This window comes from Mesoplodon mirus (genome assembly GCF_964341445.2).
Source record: "Mesoplodon mirus genome assembly, chromosome: 7".
Lineage (NCBI taxonomy): Eukaryota > Metazoa > Chordata > Mammalia > Artiodactyla > Ziphiidae > Mesoplodon > Mesoplodon mirus.
The window spans coordinates 17435802-17463194 of NC_138983.1; the positions used below are offsets into that span (position 1 = coordinate 17435802).

Consider the following 27393-nt stretch of genomic DNA (forward strand, 5'->3'; position numbering starts at 1 on the left):
GAAACACTTCTGGCACTGTGCTAAGGAAGCTTGTTATGTTAACCTGCAAGGCATGTGTCTAAATTAGAAACAACCAAGAGCCATGGACTAGAATCAGGTGGCCTGGGTTCTTCTCTTCCACTAGCCAAATGAAGGTCAAGTGACATAGACAAGTCACTTAATCTCTATGTTTACCTGTTAAGGAGGGACAGTGTTTGACCCATTTGCACCTTAGGGTCCAGTTTAAAAATAAAACAAAACTGCAGACTTTGCAAAGGATGTTGAGTAATCGCTTTTTCAAATTTGTTCCCAGGTAATATGTGAAGAAAGGTTGTACCGTAACTCCATCCTGCTGACTTCTAGGAACTCTGCTTAACAACGTGGCATCGCTGTTTTTTTCACTTTCAGAGTAATTTCCTAAGATGCCTGCTTCTGGTCAAATGTTTCACCAAGTATTAAACCTCTGCCTTACAAAAGCATAGAGGACAATAACAGATGATACAGTGGCCAAGCATCTCAAAACTTAGGATGTGAATTTGTTCATGCAATGATTTAATACAAAGTATCTTCAGGAAAATGACTTATATTGATTTCTCCAGTGCTGGTCCTCCAGCTGCACTGTACGATATTAATAACACTATAAGATAGTAATAGCAGATACAGTTTACTGACTACCCACTATGTGCCAGGCATTGTGCTTAAAGCTTTTCATCCATTGTCTCATTTAATTCTCACAACTCTGTAAGGCAGGTACTATTATCAATAAATTTAACAGCTGAGGACAATTTGGGGTGTTAGAGAGGTTAGGGAACCTGCCCAAGATCATGAAGCAAGTAGGGAGAGCCAGAGTCCATTTTTGAAAAAGGTCATCTTCTCCCATGCATTTGCTATGCCACAATAGTTGTATGTTTATATACATTCCTGTTCTGTGGATCTTCCATTCTTTTGCACTGCAGTAAGGCAGGGTGGGGAAAAAGCTCTTATAAAATGAAAACAAAACGTAGGGAGCTTCAAGGTAGCTTTCACCTTTGTCAAAGACTGGCCACTTCAATCATACATCACCTTATTTTGAAATCTTTGAGCTTTTCTGCATTCAGCTTGGCTGTTAAGAAATCTGGAAGTTTTCGGCCCAACTGGTGAAAGCTATACAACAAACATTCCACATAACTGAACTGCAGCTTGGGTTCTTCATTACCAGCGTTCTCCCCGTTTTCTGCTTCTTCTGGAGGGAGAGGCATATACTCCTAAGAGAGGAAAATAGAGAGGTGTATGCAATCTGCTCTAGACACTCTAATTATAAGCATATACTCAAGTAATTATAAGGCACGCTTTTAAGACATGAAGCATTAAAAACTGCCAAGATCAGAAATTTAAGTAAGATATCCCTTTTACATACTGGATCAATAACCCAGCCTCTCAACATTCCATATTAACCTATAGTATAGCCGCTACTACTACCACTACTAATGACGTGGAAGTGACTGACATTTATTAGGTACCAGGCAGATGAACCAACTGATGTTCTGAGAGCTTAGGTAAGTTTCCCAAAGTTAATAAGCTGAAGAGGCAGGATTCAACCTGGGTTTGACATCAAAAGCTGATGTTCTTAAAACAGTATGGAGGTTCCTTAAAAAACTAAAAATAGAGCTACCATATGATCCAACAATCCCACTCCTGGGCATATATCCAGAGAAAAATCTAATTCAAAAAGATACATGCACCCCAATGTTCATAGCAGCACTATTTACAATAGCCAAGATATGGAAGCAACCTTAATGTCCATCAACAGATGAATGGATAAAGATGTGGTATATATATATATATGTACACACACAAACATACACACAAACACAATGGAATACGACTCAACCATAAAAATGGATGCAATAATGCCATTTGCAGCAACATGGATGGACCTAGAGATAACCGTTAATACCACATGAAGTATGTCAGACAGAAAAACAAATATAATGTCACTTATATGTGGAATCTAAAATATGATACAAATGAACTTATTTACAAAACAGAAACAGACTCACAGAAATAGAAAATAAACTTATGGTTACCAAAGGGGAAAGGAGGGGGAGGGATAAATAAGGAGTTTGGGATTAGCAATACAAACTACTATATATAAAATTAAGATAAACAGCAAGATCCTACCATATAGCAGGGAACTATATTCAATATCTTATAATAAACCATAATGGAAAAGAATACGAAAAAGAACATATATAACTGGATCACTCTGCTGTACACCAGAAACTAATACAACATTGTAAATCAACTACACTTAAAACAAAAAAAAAGTTGATGCTCCTAGAAAAAATACTCCTAAAAGTTATATGGAACCAGAAAAGACCCCAAATAGCCAAAGAAATCCTGAGAAAGAACAAAGCAACAGGCATCACACTTCCTGATTTCAAGCTAGGCTATAAAGTTACAGTCATCAAAACAGTATAGTACTGGTATAAAAAAAGAGAAACAGACCAATGGAACAGAATCAAGAGCCCAGAAATACACCCAAGCATAGACGGTCAACTAATATTTGACAAGGGAGCCAGGATATTCAATGGAGAAAAGACAGTCTCTTCAGTAGATGGTGCTGGGAAACTAGATATGTATATGTAAAAGAATGAAACTGGACCCGTATCTTACACCACTCACAAAAATTAAGTTGAAATGGATTAAAGACTTAAGTGTAAGACCTGAAACCATGAAATTCCTTGAAGAAAACATAGGAATAAAGCTCCTTGATGTGGGTCATGGAAATGATTTTTGGATATGACACCTAAATCACAAGCCACAAAATAAAAAAACAAATGGGACTACATCAAATTAAAAAGCTTCTATATAGCAAAGTGAAAAGATAACCTGTGAAATGGAAAAATATATTTGCAAACTATTTATCTGACATGGGGTTAATATCCAAAATATGTAAGTACACATACAGCCCAATAGCAAAAAACTAAATAATCCAATCAAAAAATGGACAAAAGAACTTTAACAGACATTTCTCCAAAGAAGATATATGAAAGGCCAACAAGCACATGAAAAGATGCTCAACATCGCTAGTCATTAGGGAAATGCAAATTAAAACCACAATGAGATATTGGCTCATACCTGTTAGAATGGTCATCATCAAAAAGACAAGAGATAGGGGCAGTTTTGGAAGTTTTAGCCACGGCAATCAGAGAAGAAAAAGAAATAATAGGGATTCAAATCAGAAAAGAAAAAGTAAAACTTTCACTGTCTGCAGATGACATGATACTGTACATAGAGAATCCTAAAGATGCTACCAGAAAACTACTAGATCTAATCAATGAATTTTGTAAAGTAGCAGGATACAAAATTAATGCACAGAAATCTCTTGCATTCCAAACACTAAAAACAAAAAATCTGAAAGAGAAATTAAGGAAACATTCCCATTTACCACTGCAACAAAAAGAATAAAATATCTAGGAATAAATCTACCTAAGGAGACAAAAGACCTGTATGCAGAAAACTATAAGACACTGATGGAAGAAATTAAAGATGATACAAACAAATGAAGAGATATACAGTGTTCTTGGATTGGAAGAATCAACACTGTGAAAATGACTCTACTACCCAAAGCAATCTACAGGTTCAATGCAATCCCTATCAAACTACCAATGGCACTGTTCACAGAACTAGAACAAAAAATTTTACAATTTGTATGGAAACACAAAAGACCCTGAATAGCCAAAGCAATCTTGAGAAAGAAAAATGGAGCTGGAGGAATCAGGCTCCCGGACTTCAGTTTATACTACAAAGAGACAGTAATCAAGACAGTATGGTACTGGCACAAAAACAGAAATATAGATCAATGGAACAGTACAGAAAGCCCAGAGATAAACCCACACACATATGGTCCCCTTATCTTTGACAAAGGAGGCAAAAATATACAACAGAGAAAAGACAGCCTCTTCAATAAGTGGTGCTGGGAAAACTGGACAGCTACATGTAAAAGAATGAAATCAGAACACTTCCTAATACTATACATAAAAATAAACTCAGGGCTTCCCTGGTGGCGCAGTGGTTGGGAGTCTGCCTGCCGATGCAGGGGACGCGGGTTCGTGCCCCGGTCCGGGAAGATCCCACATGCCATAGAGCAGCTAGGCCCGTGAGCCATGGCTGCTGAGCCTGCGCGTCTGGAGCCTGTGCTCTGCCACGGGAGAGGCCACAACAGTGAGAGGCCCACGTACCGCAAAAAAAAAAAAAAAAACTCAAAATGGATTAAAGACCTAAATGTAAGGCCAGATACTATAAAACTTAGAGGAAAACACAGGCAGAACACTCTATGACATAAATCACAGCAAGATCCTTTTTGACCCACCTCCTAGAGTAATGGAAATAAAAATGAAAATAAACAAATGAGACCTAATGAAACTTAAAAGCTTTTGCACAGCAAAGGAAAACATAAGCAAGACGAAAAGACACCCCTCAGAATGGCAGAAAATATTTGCAAACAAAGCAAATGACAAAAGATTAATCTCCAAAATATACAAGCAGTTCATACAGCTCAACATCAAAAAAACAAACAACCCAATCCAAAAATAGGCAGAAGACCTAAACAGACATTTCTCCATACAGATTGCCAACAAACACATGAAAGAATGCTCAACATCACTAATCATTTCTCTAATACCACAATTTTCACTGCAGCACTATTTAAAACAGCCAGGACATGGAAGCAACCTAAGTGTCCATCGACAGATGAATGGATAAAGGTGTAGCACATATATACAAGGGAATATTACTCAGCCATAAAAAGAAACGAAATTGAGTTACTTGTAGTGAGGTGGATGGACCTAGATAGAGTCTGTCATACAAAGTCAAGTTAGCCAGAAAGAGAAAAACAAATGTCATATACTAACGCATATATGTGGAATCCAGAAAAATGGTACAGATGAACCTATTTGTAGGGCAGGAATAGAGATGCAGAGGTAGAGAACAGACACGTGGACATGGTGGGTAAGGGAAGGGTGGGACGAATTGGGAGATTAGGTTTGACATAAATAACACTACCATATGTAGAAGAGATAGCTAGTGGGAACCTGCTGTATAGCACAGGGAGCTCAGCTCAGTGCTCTGTGATGACTTAGACAGGTGGGATGGGGGCGTTGGTAGGGAGGTCCAAGAGGGAGGGGTTTTATGTATACATATAGCTTATTCACTTCATTGTACAGTGGAAATGAACACAACATTGTAAAGCAATTATACTCCAATTAAAAACAAAAAAAGATGGCCTATTTTCTCCACAATTATGATTAATGACTTTATTTCCAGGTTGCTAAAGCCATTTGGCCTTGAGCAGTAACCTTGATGGTGATCTGGTGCAAACATTTAAAATATTTTGAAAAAGAAATAGCAGAAAGACTTACTATATAAATCCTGTATTATATTTTGTCTAAAGCATCAACAACAGAAGAAATGCCTAAGATTAAAACAGATTTTATTTTTAAAGTAGACAACGTGTGGTCTGAGCAGCTAACAACACTACAATTATTATCTAAATCATTTCAAAATCTGGTTCTCTATAATCTGGAAATTAATATTACACTATTAGACTTTGGGGCTCTATACTGACTATGCCATAAGGAAAGAAAAAAGTTCTTACCAATAACTTATCAAACAGTTTCCTTAAATTTGTTTCTAGCTTTTCCATGTCACCACAAAATGAACTCATTTCAGCCAACAGTTTCAATACCTAAAACACACAATTCACTGTTATTAGCATTCTTTTTGAACGAGCAAGGGTTATAAAATAATAATTATTCTACATAACTATTTAATACTGCTTATTTTTCAGTTAGGCTTTTACAGAATCAGAACATTTGGACTGGAAAAAAATTTAGAGATGCAGCCCTATTTTACTGTTGAGGAAACTGAAGGTCAGAGAGATTATGTGACTTGGCAAAGTCACAACGTATGTGAGTGGCAGGGCAGATTCTAAAACCCAGATCTCATGACTCTCAATATATCTGTGAGAATTAGTAAGGAAAAGAATATACATGACATTTTCTGCTACAGGTTAACAATGTATAAGAAAGAGACAATGAGCAAGAACTCTTAACAGCAAAGAATTATTTACTAACATTTAGGATGGGCCTCCTTTGCTATCAAACTTAGTCTCTGGATACTAACTCAAAGTATCAGTAACTGCCACTATTCTTTAGGTTCATCTCTGCTTTACTCAATTCCAGTCTGATAAGCCAAACCCAGGACATGTGAAGGAAACCACAGTGTAAGTGCACAGTGAGACTCCTCTCTGTCCTAAAGACCCATGAAGGAAATGGCACATACATTTCCATGTTTCAATTCAATAATCATTACTAGGTGCTTTTCAGAATTCTACATTAGATTCTGAGGATTCAGAGAGGAATAAGGTTAAATTGGGGAGAAAAATGTAGAGTCTTTTATATGCTGTAAAAAAAATGTATATGTACATTACAGTTGAGATATATAGGGGACAGGGAGTAGTCAATTCTCTTGGGGAACGGATAAAGGACGTTTTGTGTTAATCGGTTAAATCTGGCTCTATCAGTCATAGAGATAGGAACTGTCATAATTGAACAATGTATTTAAAAGTATTAAGGCTACAAAGGCAGAGACTTAGACTATAATGAAAACTATAGGCGGTGCTTTCCTACTGTAGCAAACTCTCAATGAATCCATAATGCATTCCTATGTAATTAATCCTGGGACAGGTTACTAGCTAGCCACCACCAGGCCTTAAATCTCTTAGAAATCAGATCAAAGTTAGTGGTTTACATTTATGTTGAAATACAGGAATGACTTTTCAGTGCTAAAAGCAGAAATTTTCTCTTACCTCCAACTGTATATCAAGACCCTCCACTGGGGTAGTCAAGGAACTGAGGTTAGGGAGAACTTGCTCACAGAAATAAGTCACAAACCTTGTGGAATGAACATTTTTCTGTAAAAATCCAAAGAACACTGAATTGTCAAAAAAATATATATAGAGATATACATATATTATATTCTCTCAAACAGTAGAATGTCAATAGACAAATGCTCAGTACCAAAGCATCAAGTACTGTGGCTAAAATACAACAGAGTGCATACCCCAAAGCACCCCAGGAGTAACCTCAACAGACAATATATACTTTGTTGCAAAGTAATCTGGAGCACTGGGACTTTTATACATCTTTCAACTCTTATTTGATTCTCAGGTCAAATTTTGGAGGAAACTTTAGTGTTGAATTTTAGACTGTACATTCCCCCTTTAGAAGGACAGCTCCTTTATTTATTTATTTTAAAAACATTTATTTATCTATTTGGCTATGCCAGGTCTTAGTTGCGGCAGGCGGGCTCCTTAGCTGCAGCTCACAGGCTCCTTGGTTGTGGTATGCACGTGGGATCTAGTTCCCTGACCAGGGATCGAACCCGGGCCCCCTGCGTTGGAAGTGCCGAGTCTTAACGACTGCACCACCAGGAAAGTACCATGACAGCTCTTCTAAATTGTGTTTTTCAAACTGTGCTATGCACATCTCAGAAGATTCATGGCCAGAGGAAGCACAAAGCCAGAGATAAAGAGCAAATATACCTACGACAACAATCTAAAAAATTTAAGGAAAAAAAAAAGTTAAATTACTAACTGTTTTAAAAACTCCAGTGAAACTATAAAGTATGATGCAAAATCTCAAGACTTTTAAAAAGTCCCTAAGCAAGACTATAAAGAAATTTCTTGCTGCTTTGGGCTCTTCACCTAGGCCTCCATAAAATAAATAATAGCTCCATTGGGTTAATACTTTTATGCAAAGGTTTGAGGAGAATGCTCAAGTGTATATCTATAGAATTTTAAGCTAATAGATCAAAATACCAGGTATATAAAACAAAGCGCTCACAGAGAAGAGGGGTACCGCCTGCCGAGTGCACTGTAAAAGCCTGTCCACACAGTCAGGATCCGAGGGATTGAAGGTTTGTTCCAGGTCAGCCTGTTCAGCCACCAACTCCACCAGTTGCTGCCTTCCACTCACTGTCTGTAAGCTTTTTAACCCAGATAGTATCTTCATAAACAGGACAAATTCCTCACCAGTCACGTCTTCTAGGACCTGGAAGGAGACGATTTAGAACAGTTATTAGTATCTTTATCATTTGAATGGGAAAGAAACATCAATACTGAAACAGCACAGCAAATCTGTTTTGCAAAGTCAGTTTGCTGCTAATGTTCCTGAAATACTGAAGAGAGGACAACTTCAAGCTTCAGTCAAGTTAGCTTCAGAATAAGCCATGCATTCTCAGTGGTGCGCTACATTGTATCCAATGTAACAAAATTTGGTTCTTGGAAAATTTTACTCTTTTTTACGTATAAAGCACAGATATACATACAGTACATAAACAGATATACAGTATATCTGTGGTATTAAAATTTCATGGGATAGTGACTAAGGGAAAAAATATCTAAAAAGGCTCTTCAGGGGGTGATAGCCAAAAAAAAAAAAAAAAAAAAAAAGATGGAGAAAATGTGGCAATAAACTGTTAAATCAGACTCAGTTCCCTATATTTAAAAGCAGCCTCATTCACATTAATATGGTAATTGTATACAAAACAGGAGACCATGCAAATTTTAAGTGCTCCATATCAGTAGCTCTAAGCCTTTCTGTTCACTGACCAAAGGAGCAAGCAATCATGACGTATCCCACCAGATAACTAGCTGGGGCATAGGTGAAATATGCTGCTCCTTTCTCTCTCACTAAAGAAATCTTATCAATAAGCAAGTGAGTGGTGCTATTAGAGAAAATTTTGAATTTTCCTGAACACATAAAACTAAATTATTCCCAAACGTTGGCACTGTATGAATGAAACATTTTTCTGTAAAAATCCGAAGAACACTGAATTGTCAAAAAATATATATATAGATATATATATATTATATTCTCTCAAACAGTAGAATGTCAATAGACAAATGCTCAGTACCAAAGCATCAAGTACTGTGGCTAAAATACAACAGAGTGCATACCCCAAAGCACCCCAGGAGTAACCTCAATAGACAACTGGCACATAAATGTAAACCTCAATATATGTTGGCACTGTATAATTGTGACGCACCTTTCAAATCTTAGCAACTGTAACTATACCAGTGCTGGGAGCACAAATAAGCATGGTCTCTAGAGCTTATAGTGTCATGGGATAGGAAGAAACAACAGGTCATTTCAAGGTGACTTCAGTTTCATTCTGAAACGATCCAGAATACTATGGGAGAATATCCTAAAATCAGGGAGGAAGGGCGGGAATTAGGTAAAAATTCCCGAAGGAAATGACTCCTTCTTGATGAATGCATAAATTTTAAGGATAACACCACAAAGGATTTAAATGTGATCAAACCCTTTAAATTAACACATTGATTCATCATTACAAGTGACCAAAATGCAAAGCACAACATAAGAAAATCTTGAAGTTCTACGGTGGTTCTTACGGGATATATCACCTTATACACAACCTACATACAGCACTGATGAATACGGCTAATTTCAAATATGTTCTTGTGCATTAGAGAAGTTCACGAAAAGATAACCGAAGCTTACCTTCTTGGATTCAGTTAGTATAAGTTCCTCTACTTCCTTTGTTAAGACTTCATCTGGTAAAGTCTTAAGTTTTGTAGAAAGGAATTTAATTGCTCGTTCTCTAACAATGTCCTCTCCTTGGAGAATTTGGCTGAACAAGCCACCTAAAGTCCCTGCAAAACAAAACAGTTGCATGTAGCAAGTCAATTCTATATAGGAATGAAATTTTTCAAGTTAATTTGAATTACAGTACAGTATTTCTTTTCAAGTGAATTAATAAACTTCCTGAATATCACTCATACTGGTTAAACTGTCTCAAATTTCTAAAGCCCCAACCATAAGAGTGATCATATGCTTTGTTCACGGATTCAGAATCAGCTTGAGCATGACTTTCCTTTTCTATCACTATTAATAATAAATAAACTCAGGTATTTTGGAAGAATTTCTTTAAAGTGGCAAAGGGAGTTTTCCCAATAGATTTCTAAGGGAAAAGTTCGATCTGTTTTTGCAATTATTTCTGCTGGTTTTTCGAGTCACAAACATCTTGAGCTAAGCTTTTTTTGGAGAATACTTAGAATTTTTATGAAACAGACGTCTTGGTGAATCACTTTATCCTTAATGAGTACTGCCAAACTCCCCAATTTTTTAGGACATCAAACACAATTCAGAACAAGAAGTGGCCTTACCTTTTGCATCCATCTTAAATATACTTAATAGGGCATTGTTCACTAAGTTAAATTCTGCAGAGTCATCTGGATAGAAAAAAAGTGGTACAGTGTATAAAATAAATGAAAAATATCATCTGCTTCATTTTCAAACTTAAGACTCAACATAGTTTCTCACAGATTACATTGAGAGGAGACACATAACTAAGCATTTCTCTCAAGTACCAAGAAAATACATCTCTCCTGTAAGGGTAGAGAACCTGATCTAGTGTACCTGTAAAGCTTTTATGTTAGGATGGTACAATTGAGAAACTACAGGAAATTGGGGGGCGGGGGGATGGTGGTGAATAAAAATTCCCCAAAGAATCCAGTCATTATACCTTTATAAACAGAATTCAAAACAAAACTAGAAATTAGATAATCACAAGTCAATAAGCTTCAAACTACTGAGTAAAAAAGAGAATTTAAATTTCTATCAGAGGTAGAACCTTCAGGAAAAAAAAAAAAGCTAAGAAAAACAGAGTCATTATTTCAGAGAGAATTTATATTTAGATAAAAGGGTATTAATAAAATTCCTTACCTGTCTGCAAAAGTTGGGTTAGTATATCTGCCACTCGGGGAAGATTTTCTCCAGTGGCAAATTGAGGCAGCTCTTTAATTGCTTGCCGTCGAATCTGAACATAATTTCAAACAAAAAATTAACCAAATACTATCATAAATAAAAACAACCTCAACCTTTAAAGAAAACAAAAACCACAGACAAACCATATAGGGGTATATGAGTCACAAAAATATGACATTTTTAGCAGTTTTAGAAATAATTTACTCCAATTTAATATTCAAAGCTTCACAGAATACTAAAACAAAATGTGGTGGAAAGGGACATTAAATACAATTATCTGGAGTAGGCAGATTTGAGATTATAAACAACAGTTTATATGCTGATTATACACAACTGTTGGGTTTTTACTACCTGTGGGTACATAATACAGTATCCCTCAAGAATGGCTACAGTGTCAATGTCATATCTAATAACTATTTACTTTAGAATTTTCAGTATTGACTACTTAATACATTTGTGAATACATTCTGTGAACTTCATTCCAAATATGTGATCGTGGCTTATCTAGTTTAACATAAAAGTGCAAAGGAGTTAAATCTAACAAATTATGCATGAAATCATGATTCAATGATTTCATTTGAAAAGCCAGGGGCTAATAGCTGAAAATTCTTAGGAACCTGTATCAGCAGCCAGAAATGCTAATGGTTAATCCTGTTCCAAGGAAAAACTACTTCTTTTTATTCTAGTAATCACATACAGTTTTTTCACAGGTCAATTATTTTTCTGCTATGCAAAATATTTAGGGATGTTGAAACTATATTTTATGCTGTAAAAAACTATATTATTATTTTAAATATCCAAGCAAGCATAAATTGACTACAAACTAACACTAGTCTGATTTCATATGCACAATGCATAATAATCTAAGGAAAAGATGTGAGCCACAACCATTTTCAACAGTGGATAACAAGTAAGCAAAACAAAGTATTATGTGATTCTACAGATTTTTCACAGTTGAAAGAACTAATATATTTTCTTACATGTAGATTTAAGCCTTGGTATGTTGTCACACCAGGCCACACTGCAGTATTTTATTGTGCACTGATATGATTGGTACTTCAATTATATTAGGTACACAGAAAATGTCTGAAAATGGCAAAAGTAACGTCTGAAAACTTGTTGAAAAGTGTCAAACATAAACTTACTGATACGTCTTCATCCTCACAGAGGTCTAACTGTGCATTGATAGCAGAATCAGCCAATTCTGGAAAATGCTTAAAGAATTTTGGAATAAACTGAGCTGCTAATCTTTTTTCCTTGGTACCACCTTTGACACCATCCAATATCACTTGATAAGCATCTTTATGCTGAAAGAAAGAAAGAAGTAGAAAAGAAACACAATTTTGAAGGATGGGAAGCTAAACAAACTCTGCTTTAAATTAGTTAAATTTTACATAGGCTAAGAAATGGGCTTATTTTTGGAGTTTTACTGCTTAAATTTGACAGCTACCTTCCTACTATCTGCTCCCTGTCCCCCATGTTATTATTTGTGAGTTGGGAAAGAGAGAAGAATGACTCTAATATTAAGTGGAAAAAGCAAGTAAGTTTGTTATGTACCAACACTTCTTTATTCTATTGATTACTGACCCTAGCCTTGTGATTGTATCATGCTTTAAAAATTTGTAATGAATATAATAGAATTCTCAAAGAATTGTGTTACATTTACTTAAATATATTTATCTGTTTCCAATTACCACCTTGCAGAAGGTAGAGAGAGTACACTCCTGAAATTAAGCAATACGAGGAAGGTTAGGAAGCTTTATTTTACCTCACATTTTAGGATATAAAAATGGCAATTCATTCTATATGGCCAGCCAATTTCAATGAAGATAGATGCTAATATCACATATTTAATTTTTCATTAAAATAATATATTCAGGGCCTCCCTGGTGGCGCAGTGGTTGAGAGTCCGCCTGCCGATGCAGGGGATACGGGTTCGTGCCCCGGTCTGGGAGGATCCCATATGCCGCGGAGCGGCTGGTCCCGTGAGCCATGGCCGCTGGGCCTGCGCGTCCGGAGCCTGTGCTCCGCAACGGGAGAGGCCACAACAGTGAGAGGCCCGCATACAGCAAAAAGAAAAAAAAAAAAAAAAAAAAAAAAAAAAAAAAAAAAAAATAATATATTCAAAGCTCATTTGTTTCCTTTAAAAAAATTTCAGAAGTGCTGTCCCTCAGATACTCATAATGTGAAGAATCAACAAGTTTCCAAACCCCCCTACACACCTGCCTCCAAACCAGTCCTTTTATTAAATGGATCAAGCTGGCAAACAAAGTAATAAATATCACAGCTACACAATACTTTTAATTCCTGGAAAACCTTAAACATAATACAAATACCAAATATGTATTTACTCTGTATAAAGCAATTCTCTAAATGCTTTAGGTAAGTGAGCTTACTTTATGCCATCAAGAGCGGAAAACTAAAGAACAGAAAATGGATTAGAGAATTACCACAAATTTAGTTTTGTGATAATCCTTCTCATGGACGATATACTGTGTTAAGTGAAAAAAAATATAGCATGATGAAAAGTTATTTAGGTTCAGTGGGATCTCAATTAAGGACATTATTATTATTATCATTATTTTTGGCCGCCCTACATGGCATGCAAGATCTTAGTTCCCCAACCAGGGATCGAACCTGTGCCCCTGCAGTGGAAGCTCAAAATCTTGACCACTGGACCACCAGAGAAGTCCCAAGGACATTATTTTTGAAAAATAATCAGAAATAAAGTGCTCCATGTATCAAAAGGCTATGATCACAATTAGATCTTCTAAAGGTACACATTTTAATATAATCTGCATAATTACTAGATTACTTTAAAAGTTCATATATTGCCAACCTATCTAAAAAAACAAATTCTAAAAATTATTTCTAATAAACAAATTCCATCAAACTGATTAATGACAACTCCTACTATCTTTTTTTTTTTTTACATCTTTATTGGAGTATAATTGCTTTACAATGGTGTGTTAGTTTCTGCTTTATAACAAAGTGAATCAGTTATACATATACATATGTTCCCATATCTCTTCCCTCTTGTGTCTCCCCCTTCTACTATCTTAAACATTAATACCACCCCCTAAATAACAGAAATTTCTGTGAATAAGGTTAGCTTCCTCATGAAATGCAGACACAAAATCAGTCTTCAGGAGTTACTACTTCAAAAGTGTATTATACACTTTTGGGCTTCCCTGGTGGTGCATTGGTTAAGAATCCACCTGCCGGGCTTCCCTGGTGGCGCAGTGGTTGAGAGTCTGCCTGCCGATGCAGGGGACACGGGTTCGTGCCCCGGTCCAGGAGGATCCCACATGCCACGGAGCGGCTGGGCCTGTGGGCCATGGCCGCTGGGCCTGTGCGTCCGGAGCCTGTGCTCCGCAACGGGAGAGGCCACGGCAGTGAGAGGCCCACATACCGCAAAAAAAAAAAAAAAAAAAAAAAAAAAAAAAAAAAAAAAAAAAAAAAAAGAATCCACCTGCCAATGCAGGGGACATGGGTTCGAGCCCTGGGCCAGGAAGATCCCACATGCCTCAGAGCAACTAAGCCCATGTGCCACAGCTACTTAGTCTGCGCTCTAGAGCCCACAAGCCACAACTACTGAGCCCACAAGCCACAACTACTGAAGCCCCCGCGCCTAGAGCCCATGCTCTGCAACAAGAGAAGCCACGGCAATGAGAAGCCCATGCACCACAATGAAGAGTAGCCCCCACTTGCCACAACTAGAGAAAGCCCACACGCAGCAATGAAGACCCAACGTGGCCAAAATAAATAAGTTTATATTTTAAAAAGTGTATTATACACTTTTTAGTGCAAAGGTTCAAAAAAATCATGGCTGACTTCTCTACCAATGTACACTCCTGTGGCTTGCTACATAACTTCTAGTAGACTTCATAAAATTGAAGTATTGAGCAGTCTGACATCCTTAGTTTTTGCAGAGTATCACAATCCAATTTCCTTTAACTCAAACTTCAGACTTTACTTATAAACCCCTTTGAATTGCCTAAAATTCACTGTCTAAAATTAAATGAAGGATCCCTGCTTAAAACAACCAATCCCCCTACCAAGGGAAAAAAATGTAGAATAGAATAAAAAGGGATTATTAGCAACACTTACTGAAAGCCTACGTGGAACTGTGTAATGCCTTCTGTACATGCCTCACAATAATCCTGAGTTAGGTGTTACTATCCTTGTTTTTCAGATGAGAAAACCAAGTCTTAGAGAAGTGAAATAATTTGTCCAGAACCACATATAGTTAGTTAAGTAGCAGATCCAGGACCTGAACATGGTTCTGATGGCCTTTTAAGTCAAGATCTGTGCCTAATACCAAGCTTCTTTAATTGGAATCTTTCAAATTAGTGTCCTGAGATCTTAATTAACAAAGGAGGAGAGAAAGAAAAGCTTGCCAGATCGAGGATTGTCAAAGGTAAAATTTGAGTCCTAAATACAGTCTCCACACAGGCATATAAATTGAAATGTAGTATATTAAACAGCAAGACCTTTGGAAAGTTAAGACATTTTAACATAGTCATAATAGAAATAAAACTTTTTACCATTAATAGGCATCAGTTCTATCAAATAATTTCACAGACATTACTAATAGACTTCAACTAATTATCCTTTATGAAATGAAAAATAAAATTATATTCTTCCTTGCCAGCTTTTTGAATTATTTGTCTTTTAACTGTAGTACAGGGACAGGACTTTTTAACAGAAATCTCCCTAAAGTAACTACTACTTATGCTTTTCAAAGTAGGAAACAAGATATAAGTGATATCTGCAGTGATCATAGTGATTTAGTAACAGGTAGGAATGTAACCATAAGAAAATGTTTCAAATACTACACAGCACTGTGTATCTTTGCATTTCCAACAGTTGTATTTATATTTTAGCTGGATAAATTAATGATCCTAATAAGAAGCTTTAATTGTAAATACTTTTAATGGATTTCTAAAGCTGTGTATTTATGTGTGATTTTAATTTCTAATTAAAGGAGAAAACTCTAAAGAAATCTCTAAGATATTTTCAAGTAAAAAAGTCAGTTACAATTTGATCCACATTCGGTAGACACATTCTAAAAGAAAAGCCTTGCAATTATGATTGTCAAATCACAACCGATATGCATAAGTGGTCACTGACGTGCCGGGTAAGCCACATTTGGGTCCAGGATGCAGCCTTTATGAAATAAAGCATTATTTTAGAGAAGAAAGGATGTAGTTTCAACAAATTTCTCAAGTATGACATAAAAAGAAAATGGATAAGCTAAGCTATACTACTTCCTTCCTCAGACTCAATTAATAAACTTAGTTTGAATTTAATATAAGTGTTAAACTGTTAACACTTCTACATTATTTTTGAGGGATTATGAACTTGGTTGGTCTGTGATTTTACCTTAAGCGTAGCAAAAAAAAGGACCAAAAGAATGCTATTTCATGAAATGTAAGTCAGTAAAGTTTACACTCTTCCACACTTAGGAGCCAATATACTCCTGTGTAAGAGAACACAGGAGGAAGGAGGAGCTTCAAGATGGCGGAAGAGTAAGATGCTGAGATCACCTTCCTCCCCACAGATACATCAGAAATACATCTACACGTGGAACAACTCCTACAGAACACCTACTGGACGCTGGCAGAAGACCTCAGACCTCCCAAAAGGCAAGAAACTCCCCACGTACCTGTGTAGGGCAAAAGAAAAAAGAAAAAACAGAGACAAAAGAATAGGGACGGGACCTGCACCAGTGGGAGGGAGCCGTGAAGGAGGAAAGGGTTCCCACACACTAGAAGCCCCTTCGCGGGAGGAGACTGCGGCTGGCGGAGGGGGGAAGCTTCGGAGCCACGGAGGAGAGCACAGCAACAGGGGTGCGGAGGGCAAAGCTTAGAGATTCCCGCACAGAGGATAGGTGCCGACCAGCACTCACCAGCCCGAGAGGCTTGTCTGCTCACCCGCTGGGGCGGGCGGGGCTGGGAGCTGAGGCTCGGGCTTCGGAGGTCGGATCCCAGGCAGAGGACTGGGGTTGGCGGCGTGAACACAGCCTGAAGGGGCTAGTGCGCCACGGCTAGCTGGAGGGAGTCCAGGAAAAAGTCTGGAGCTGCCGAAGAGGCAAGAGACTTTTTCTTGCCTCTTTGTTTCCTGGTGCGCGAGGAGAGGGGATTAAGAGCACAGCTGAAAGGAGCTCCAGAGACAGGCGCAAGCCGCGGCGATCAACGCAGACCCCAGAGACGGGCATGAGACGCTAAGGCTGCTACTGCAGCCACCAAGAAGCCTGTGTGCGAGCATAGGTCACTCTCCACACCTGTCCTCCCGGAAGCCTGTGCAGCCCGCCACTGCCAGGGGCCCGTGATCCAGGGACAACTTCCCCGGGAGAACGCACGGCGAACCTCAGGCTGGTGCAACGTCACGCTGGCCTCTGCCACCACAGGCTCGCCCTGCACTCCGTACCCCTCCCTCTCCCTGGCCTGAGTGAGCCAGAGCCCCGGAAGCAGCTGCTCCTTTAACCCCATCCTGTCTGGTGGGGGGAACAGACGCCCTCAGGTGACCTACACACAGAGGCGGGGCCAAATCCAAAGCTGAACCCCAGGAGCTGTGCAAACAAAGAAGAGAAAGGGAAATGTCTCCCAGCAGCCTCAGGAGCAGCAGATTAAAGCTCCACAGTCAACTTGATGTACCCTGCATCTGTGGAATCCCTGAATAGACAACGAATCATCCCAAATTGAGGAATTGGACTTCGGGAGCAACAATATATATATATATATTTTCCGTTTTTCTTTTTCTGTGAGTGTGTATGTGTATGCTTCTGTGTGTGATTCTGTCTGTATAGCTCTGCTTTTACCATTTGTCCTATGGTTCTGTCTGTCCGTTTTCTGTGCTTTTTTTTAGAATAGTTTTTAGTGCTTGTTATCATTGGTGAATTTGTTTTTTGGTTTGGTTGCTCTCTTCTTTCTTTCTTTTCTTTCCTTCTTTCCTTCTTCTCCCCCCTCCCTCCCTCCCTCCTTCCCTCTCTCTCTCACTCTCTCTCTCTTTCTTTTTTCTCCCTTTTATTCTGAGCCGTGTGGATGACAGGCTCTTGGTGCTCCAGCCAGGTGTTAGGGCTGTGCCTCTGACGTGGGACAGCCAAGTTCAGGTCCACAAGAGACCTCCCAGCTCCATGTAATATCAAACGATGAAAATCTCCCAGAGATCTCCATCTCAATGCCAAGATCTAGCTCCACTCAACGACCAGCAAGCTCCAGTGCTGGACACGTTATGTCAAACAACTAGCGAGACAGGAACACAGCCCCATCCATTAGCAGAGAGGCTGCCTAAAATAATAAGGCCACAGACAACCCAAAACACACAACCAGACGTGGACCTGCCCACTAGAAAGACAAGATCCAGCCTCATCCACCAGAACACAGGCACAAGTCCCTTCCACCAGGAAGTATACACAACCCACTGAACCAACCTAAGCCACTGGGGGCAGACACCAAAAACAACGGGAACTACAAACCTGTAGTCTGTGCAAAGGAGACCCCCAAACACGGTAAGTTATGCAAAATGAGAAGACAGAGAAACACACAGCAGATGAAGGAGCAGGTAAAAACCCACCAGACCTAACAAATGAAGAGGAAATAGGCAGTCTCCCTGAAAAAGAATTCAGAATAATGATAGTAAAGGTGATCCAAAATCTTGGAAATAGAATGGGGAAAATACAAGAAACGTTTAACAAGGACCTAGAAGAACTAAAGAGCAAACAAACAGTGATGAACAACACAATAAATGAAATTAAAAATTCTCTAGAAGGGATCAAAAGCAGAATAATTGAGGCAGAAGAATGGAAAAGTAACCTGGAAGATAAAATAACTACTGCAGAGCAGAATAAAGAAAAAAAAAAAAGAAAAGAATTGAGGACAGTCTCAGAGAACTATGGGAGAACATTAAACACACCAACATTCGAATTATAGGGGTCCCAGAAGAAGAGGAGAAAAACAAAGGGACTGAGAAAATATCTGAAGAGATTATAGTTGAAAACTTCCCTAATAAAGGAAAGGAAATAGTTAATCAAGTCCAGGAAGCACAGAGAGTGCCATACAGGATAAATCCAAGGAGAAACACGCCAAGACACATACTAATCAAACAATCAAAAATTAAATACAAAGAAAAAATATTAAAAGCAGCAAGGGAAAAACAACAAATAACATACAAGGGAATCCCCATAAGGTGAACAGCTGATCTTTCAGCAGAAACTCTCCAAGCCAGAAGGAAGTGGCAGGACATATTTAAAGTGATGAAGGGGAAAAACTTACAACCAAGATTACTCTACCCAGCAAGGATCTCATTCAGATTTGATGCAGAAATTAAAACTTTTACAGACAAGCAAAAGCTAAGAGCACCACCAAACCAGCTCTACAACAAATGCTAAAGGAATTTCTCTAGGCAGGAAACACAAGAGAAAGAGAAGACCTACAATAACAAACCCAAAATAATTAAGAATATGGTAATAGGAACATAATGATAATTACCTTAAATGTAAATGGATTAAGTGCTCCAACCAAAAGACGTAGACTGCCTGAATGGATACAAAAACAAGACCTGTCTATATGCTGTCTACAAGAGACCCACTTCAGACCTAGGGACACATACAGACTGAAGGTGAGGGGATGGAAAAAGATATTCCATGCAAATGGAAATCAAAAGAAAGCTGGAGTAGCAATTCTCATATCAGACAAAAAAGACTTTAAAACAAAGACTATTACAAGAGACAAAGAAGGACACTACATAATGATCAAGGGATCAATCCAAGAAGAAGATATAACAGTTGTAAATATTTATGCACCCAACATAGGAGCACCTCAATACATAAGGCAAATACTAACAGCCATAAAAGGGGAAATTGACAGTAATACAATAGTAGGGGACTTTAACACCCCACTTTCACCAATGGACAGACCCAAAATGAAAATAAATAAGGAAACACAAGCTTCAAATGATACATTAAACAAGATGGACTTAACTGATATTTATAGGACATTCCATCCAAAAGGAACAGAATACACTTTCTTCTCAAGTGCTTGTGGAACATTTGCCAGGATAGATCATATCTTGGGTAACAAATCAAGCCTTGGTAAATTTAAGAAAACAGAAATCATATCAAGTATCTTTTCCAACCACAATGCTATGAGACTAGATACCAATTACAGGAAAAAATATGTAAAAAATACAAAGACATAGAGGCTAAACAACACACTAGTTAATAACCAAGAGATCACTGAAGAAATAAAAAAATACCTAGAAACAAATGACAATGAAAACACGACGACCCAAAACCCATGGGATGCAGCAAAAGCAGTTCTAGGAGGAAAGTTTAGAGCAATACAATCCTACCTTAAGAAACAACAAACATCTCAAATAAACCTAACCTTACACCTAAAGCAATTAAAGAAAGAACAAAAAATATAGCAGAGGGAGGAACACTCCCAAACTCACTCTACGAGGCCACCATCACCCTGATACCAAAACCAGACAAAGGTGTCACAAAGAAAGAAAACTACAGGCCAATATCATGGATGAACATAGATGCAAAAATCATCAACAAAAATACTGGCAAACAGAATCCAATAGCACATTAAAAGGATCATACGCCATGATCCAGTGGGGTTTATCCCAGGAATGCAAGGATTCTTCAATATATGCAAATCAATCAACGCGATACAGCGTATTAAAAAACTGAAGGAGAAAAATCATATGATCAACTCAATAGATGCAGAGAAAGCTTTTGACAAAATTAAACACCCATTTATGATAAAAACCCTCCAGAAAGTAGGCACAGAGGGAACTCACCTCAACATAATAAAAGCCATACATGACAAACCCACAGCCAACATCGTCCTCAATGGTGAAAAACTGAAACCATTTCCACTAAGATCAGTAACAAGACAAGGTTGCCCACTCTCACCAGTATTATTCAACATAGTTTTGGAAGTTTTAGCCACAGAAATCAGAGAAGAAAAAGAAATAAAAAGAATCCAAATCGGAAAAGAAGAAGTAAAGCTGTCACTGTATGCAGATGACATGATACTATACATAGAGAATCCTAAAGATGCTACCAGAAAACTACTAGAACTAATCAATGAATTTGGTAAAGTTGCAGGATACAAAATGAATGCACAGAAATTTCTTGCATTCCCATACACTAATGATGAAAAATCTGAAAGTGAAATTAAGAAAACAATCCTATTTACCACTGCAAGAAAAAGAATAAAATATCTAGGAATAAACCTACTTAAGGAGACAAAAGACCTGTATGCAGAAAATTATAAGACACTGATGAAAGAAATTAAAGATGATACAAATAGATGGAGAGATATACCATATTCTTGGATTGGAAGAATCAACATTGTGAAAATGACTCTACTACCCAAAGCAATCTACAGATTCAATGCAATCCCTATCAAACTACGACTGGCATTTTTCACAGAACTAGAACAACAACAAAAAAAATCTCACAATTTGTATGGAAACACAAAAGACCCTGAATAGCCAAAGCAATCTTGAGAAAGAAAAATGGAGCTGGAGGAATCAGACTCCTAAGTTCAGACTATACTACAAAGCTACAGTAATCAAGACAGTATGGTACTGGCACAAAAACAGAAATACAATAAAGCAGAAACTAAAAAAAAAAAAACAAAAACAAAACAAAAAAAACCAGAAATACAGATCAATGGAACAGAATAGAAAGCCCAGAGATAAACCCACACACATATGCTCGCCTTACCTTTGATAAAGGAGGCAAGAATATCCAGTGGAGAAAAGACAGCCTCTTCAATAAGTGGTGCTGGGAAAACTGGACAGCTACGTCTAAAAGAATGAAATTAGAACACTCCCTAACACCATACACAAAAATGAACTCAAAATGGATTAAAGACCTAAATGTAAGGCCAGACACTATCAAACTCTTAGAGGAAAACATATGCAGAACACTCTATGACATAAATCACAGCAAGATCTTCTTTGACCCACCTCCTAGAGAAATGGAAATAAAAACAAAAATAAACAAATGGGACCTAATGAAACTTAAAAGTTTTTGCACAGCAAAGGAAACCATAAACAAGACGAAAAGACAACCCTCAGAATGGGAGAAAATATTTGCAAAGGAAGCAATTGACAAAGGATTAATCTCCAAAATTTACAAGCACATCATGCAGCTCAACATCAAAAAAGCAAACAACCCAATCCAAAAATGGACAGAAGACCTAAATAGACATTTCTCCAAAGAAGATATACAGAGTGCCAACAAACACATGAAAGAATGCTCAACATCATTAATCACTTGAGAAATGCAAATCAAAACTACAAAGAGATATCATGTCACACTGGTCAGAATGGCCATCATCAAAAAATCTATGAACAATAAATGCTGGAGAGGGTGTGGAGAAAAGGGAACACTCTTGCACTGTTGGTGGGAATGTAAATTGATACAGCCACTATGGAGAACAGTATGGAGGTTCCTTAAAAAACTAAATAGACCTACCATACGACCCAGCAATCCCACCACTGGGCATATACCCTGAGGAAGCCATTATTCAAAAAGAGTCATGTACCACAATGTTCACTGCAGCTCTATTTACAATAGCCAGGACATGGAAGCAACCTAAGTGTCCATCAACAGATGAATGGATAAAGAAGATGTGGCACATATATACAATGGAATATTACTCAGCCATAAAAAGAAACAAAATTGAGCTATTTGTAATGAGGTGGATGGACGTAGAGTCTGTCATACAGAGTGAAGTCAGTCAGAAAGAGAAAAACAAATACCGTATACTAACGCATATATATGGAATCTGAGGGAAAAAAATGTTCATGAAGAACCTAGGGGCAAGACCGGAATAAAGACGCAAACCTACTAGAGAATGGACTTTAGGATATGGGGAGGGGGAAGGGTAAGCTCGGACAAAGTGAGAGAGTGGCATGGACATATATACACTACCAAATGTAAAACAGATAACTAGCGGGAAGCAGCCACATAGCACAGGGAGATCAGCTCGGTGCTTTGTGACCACCTAGAGGGGTGGGATAGGGAGGGTGGGAGGGAGGGAGATGCAAGTGGGAAGAGATATGGGGATATATGTATATGTATAACTGATTCACTTTGTTATAAAACAGAAACTAACACACCATTGTAAAGCAATTATACTCCAATAAAGATGTTAAAAAATAAAAAGAGAACACAGGAGAAATCAGCATTTAGGCATTATATTGATAGAATCTTAGATCAGCCCAATTGTCAAAATTCCTTAATTTTTTTGACTACATAAGATAAAATTAAATATTTACATTTTAAAATGACATACATTCATAAAAATTTGAGACAAAATTTATGTTAATGGTGGGCCACAGTTTGCTCTATTATGGCCTGTTAGGAGCCCTGGGTAGAGCACAGTGGAAAAGCGGTTTAGGGAGGTATAAGAACACAGAGCAGAGGAAGGAGACTTGACTAAGGAGTAGCAGAGGCAGAGTGGGAGAAAGGGAGGCTGAATAAGTAGGTGGAACACAGGAGCTACAAGAGGAAAGGTGACAGAGGGACTGGAAGGTTTTGAGGTATTAAACAATGCTTCACTTAGAATTTATGACCTGCTATTTGCTTATTAGAAAATACATGCTTGTGGTTTAAATATATGTGTGTGTGCATGTGTATGTATAAAGTTCCTTTCTTCATTCAAAAGAGATAATCCTTGAAAACAAGGGTTTTGTGTATTTATGTACGTATCTGTTTCTTCTTTGAATATATTTCTTCAAATGTCTACTGAATGGCAGGGTATAATACAAGGAGAGAAAGAAAAAAAAATAAAAGAATTTAAGCCTTAACCTTTACAATTAAGCAAGGGAATAAGAAATTTAGTAAGAATAAGACTTCACAATTTAGTAAGACTTCACAATTTAGTAAGGGAATAAGAAAAGTCCTCACATGAAATAAAATCAAACTTGAAGTTCTATAAATGAATACACAGTGCCAAGGAGGTTCCAGAAGAGAAAGATCTGGTCTGTTTGAGTCAAGGCAGCTGATAAAACCTCAGAGGACTTGTGTCTTCCTGATATATTTAGAGAGCACACTCTAAAAGGAGTACTGACAGTAGCAGAGAGGGCACTCCCCTCAGTGGTGGCTCCGGGAGCAGCAACTGCTGTACTCACCTCTTTTAAAAAGGGTGAAAATCAAAATAAAGTTAGAAGTAAGTTCTAGACTAAGAAACTCAAATATGGTTTCAGAAGTGTCCAGATAGGTGCCTGCCAGGAAATTTAAAGTCTTGACTGTAAATCTTACAAGGTGACATGAAAATCTGGCTGTGCTACTCTATGAATGTAAGTATTTTTTCTCTCCTTAAAAAAACGTGAATGGTGTCCCTTCCGTTAAGTTGGCTCTTGCTTTTGTTAATTAAATTCACATGCAGTATCTTGAAGCTCAATACACCTTTTTGGGTGAGCAGTTTTAGGAATTTTCTCTAAAAGGAAAGAAGTATTATACAATAGAGCAGAATTAGTTGGCATTACGGTTTAGTCTAGCTTCAGTTCTCCCAGAATTCACTGTTTGAGGCTGAGCAAATCACAACCTTTCATCACCCAAAGATCCTTTTTCCTTATTTAGTTGCTTGACAGTTGTCATTACAGTGTCATGAAGGTACTGATCTCCCATCACCTAAGGGAACCGTGCTAAAATTTTACTGCCCAGCACAGAGTCTGGTACATGGTAGACACTCAAGAAAATATACCGAATAAATGAAATTGTGGGTCCTCATGAAAGTCTGCATAAAAGGGTCCCTCCTGTTTTTTCACAAAATTCTGTCTCCTAAGCACTCTTCCTAAATTAAAAGCAGATTTTTGCCTTGAGAAACACTACTGACCTCTTGAGGGAGAACTCTCAATCTAAACTGGTATTTATAATTAAAGACAACATAAGAGGGAAATGAAAACAACTCTCCATTATTCATAGAATATAAAAACTCCCGTTTGGCTTCTATTTGCTCTAACATACTGTAAGTAGGTGGCTGTCAACCTTTATCCTACTCCAGCAAAGAATGAGGGTGGGGTTATGGGACAGCACTCTGTATACAGTTTCAAAGTTTCCCTAGAAGATTCCTGAATCACCTCTTTGGGAGAGCACCATATACAAACTCATTTGAGAATCACTGTTGTACCTTTTATTCCATCCCCTCTGCTGATGTGCAGCAAAGTCAATTTTAGGGAGAACAACTGGCTACAATCTCCCCCAACTCAGTCATAATGAATGAAACTATCTTCACTACTAGTTCTCTATAGGAACAAGGACAACAAACTCAAACTGAGTGACCATAAATTTTTCCCACCTTGCCTTAATCGGCAGAAAATGTCTCCTTCACAGCCAACTTAACACACACACCCTACATACATCTACAACAGACTGACTGTCAGTATATATTTCTCACTGATGATGTCAAAATTTCTTACTGAAATGGAAACGTGCAGGGAAGGAAAACCAACTGATACCTGAAAATGGTATATTCACAATTCTAGATAAAGCTAAAATAAGGTCCCAACATCAAAATTTTTTTTTGTTTGGCTCAGAAAGTTTCTACCTGAATGTCTGGAAAAGGGGATGGGAGAGGTAAAGCCACAGCTTTGCTAATGTTATCAGACTCTAGGATCTGCCACTCACTACTCCAAGAGATGGGTAAGCAGAAGAATCACATGACGTTCTAGGCACTGAAAAGATACAGCATGGGATTTCCAACAACAATGATCAAGATTACCGCGGGGAGAGCCTGGTTCTTTTCCCAAGAAAACACACAACCACTTGTCAACTCCTCAACTTCAAAGGACTCCAGTACTTAAAAGCTCACAAAGAAGCAATGGCTCGTACAGCCAATTCAACACTGCTGAACACTTGCCAGACAACTCTATTTAAAACTGCACTCTCCCCCAACCCCCGCTACGGCCCTGTTATATTTTCTTCACAACACTCTTCATTGGGGGAAAGGGGGGAAGCATCTCTCTTTCTTATTTATCACTAGTCTCCCTCACTAAAGGTGCTTTCTGGGACCGCATGTGTTTTTCTGTCTCGTACCTCCAGCGCCCGGCGCAGAGCCTGGTCCATGACAGGCGCTCAAAAAATGTACTGAATAATGAAATCATAAGCCGTCGTTAAAGTCTGGACGAAAGGGCCTTTCTGTATTTCACAAACTTCTGTCTCCCAAATTCTCTTAGTAAATTAATTGCTGATTTTTGCCTCGAGAAAGACATTTTTGACCTCTCGAGGACTCTCAATCTAAGCTTCCAAGGGACTGAGAGCCACCGAAAAGGAGAAAAACTTCAGTGGAATCTGGAGGACAAGGCTCGGAAAGAGACTGAACGGGGCGGGAAGGGGGGCTGAAGAGGCTGAGTTAGGAAACGCCACGGTGAGAAAAGGCTAATCAAGGGAGGCAGAGGAGCCTGGAACCCGGGGACCGCGCTCTCCCTGATGAAGCCCGAGTCTGCACTCCCGGCGAGGGGCCCATCCCGACGAAACAGCCGGGGCGGCTGGGAGCCCGCGGGAGGGCGAAGCAGTAGCCCCCGCCGGCCCGGGGAGCGCTTTCGAAAGGCCTCAGAGCGCCGGGCCCCGCAGGCCGCTAGGGAACTCACTTGGCCCACTTGCTCCGTGGCATCGGCTAAGATGCCATAGTTGCGGTAAAGCTCTTCTACGGTCGGCATGGTGAACGACAAGCCCAGGGCCTGCTCCTGCTGTCGTCGTCGTCGCTAGCGCCACCGCCGCCTCTGAAGTTCTCCAAGCCTGCGACCCGCACTATTACGACCCCAGCTGCCGCCAGTGCCGCCGCCAGTCACCGCGCACGGGACAGCTCCTCCCCCAACGTGCACGTAAAGACGTGCGCGTCGGGAGCGGCCTTCATTGACTGCCACTGCACCACCTGGTGTTTTATTGCCCTCTAGCGGTGGGAGGTGCAAAAAGCGGCAAGGACGATTGAACTAGCTCATAATTTTTTTTGTTGTTTTTTGGAAGGACTGTGCCTCTCTAGGAGATCTTGGTGCGGGTTGGAGGAAAATACAAAGCTAATTGCGTTCCTGCCCTTAAAAGACCTCACGTTGGCCAGAAAAGTGATTTTGTGGGGAGAAAAACAGAATAAGGAGTGAGAGTGCAAGCTGTATGGGAAGTCATAAACTCTATTTACAACTGACTCAAGGAAGGTAACACAAATCTGTGGCAATTGGTTCAGTGTTGCTTTTATTATTTTTTATTTTGGGTTTTGTGTTTTTTTGAGCAAAAATCACTCAGTTGTCATTAAAAAAACAAACAAACAAAACTCAACGTCCAAACAAAACAGAAAAACCCCAAAAACAGAAAAACTTCTGTCCACCAGGCTAAACAGGTCTAGGAGTGAAATTTGCCCTACTGGAAAAGTTTGTTTATCTTTGCTTGCTGCCAGAGTAGAGTTTGGGCCACCTGATTGTGTCTAATAACCAAGAGGGTAATAAATAACTGAAACCGTATATACTTACTGACAAGAGTCTTCAAGATACAAGTTTAGATGAAAAAAATGGAAGTTGCAAAACAGGTATAAAAAGATTACATTTTTATTATTAAAAA

At 38.6% G+C, this 27393-nt stretch overlaps 1 protein-coding gene across 2 annotated transcripts in view; it reads right to left on the reverse strand.

The window, feature by feature from the left end:
* Nucleotides 1–26664, reverse strand: part of API5 (apoptosis inhibitor 5) — a 37853-nt gene extending 11189 nt beyond the window's left edge. For both annotated transcript variants that reach the window (XM_082629090.1, XM_082629089.1), the window contains exons 1-9: nucleotides 26433–26664; nucleotides 11957–12118; nucleotides 10770–10863; nucleotides 10211–10276; nucleotides 9546–9697; nucleotides 7866–8072; nucleotides 6830–6934; nucleotides 5618–5707; nucleotides 1042–1223 (exon numbers count right to left, since the gene is read on the reverse strand). In XM_082629090.1, coding sequence (XP_082485216.1) covers nucleotides 1042–1223; nucleotides 5618–5707; nucleotides 6830–6934; nucleotides 7866–8072; nucleotides 9546–9697; nucleotides 10211–10276; nucleotides 10770–10863; nucleotides 11957–12118; nucleotides 26433–26501 — 1127 coding nt within the window. In that variant the 5' untranslated portion in view covers nucleotides 26502–26664. The remainder of the gene's footprint in view (nucleotides 1–1041; nucleotides 1224–5617; nucleotides 5708–6829; nucleotides 6935–7865; nucleotides 8073–9545; nucleotides 9698–10210; nucleotides 10277–10769; nucleotides 10864–11956; nucleotides 12119–26432) is intronic.
* Nucleotides 26665–27393: the final 729 nt, after the last annotated feature.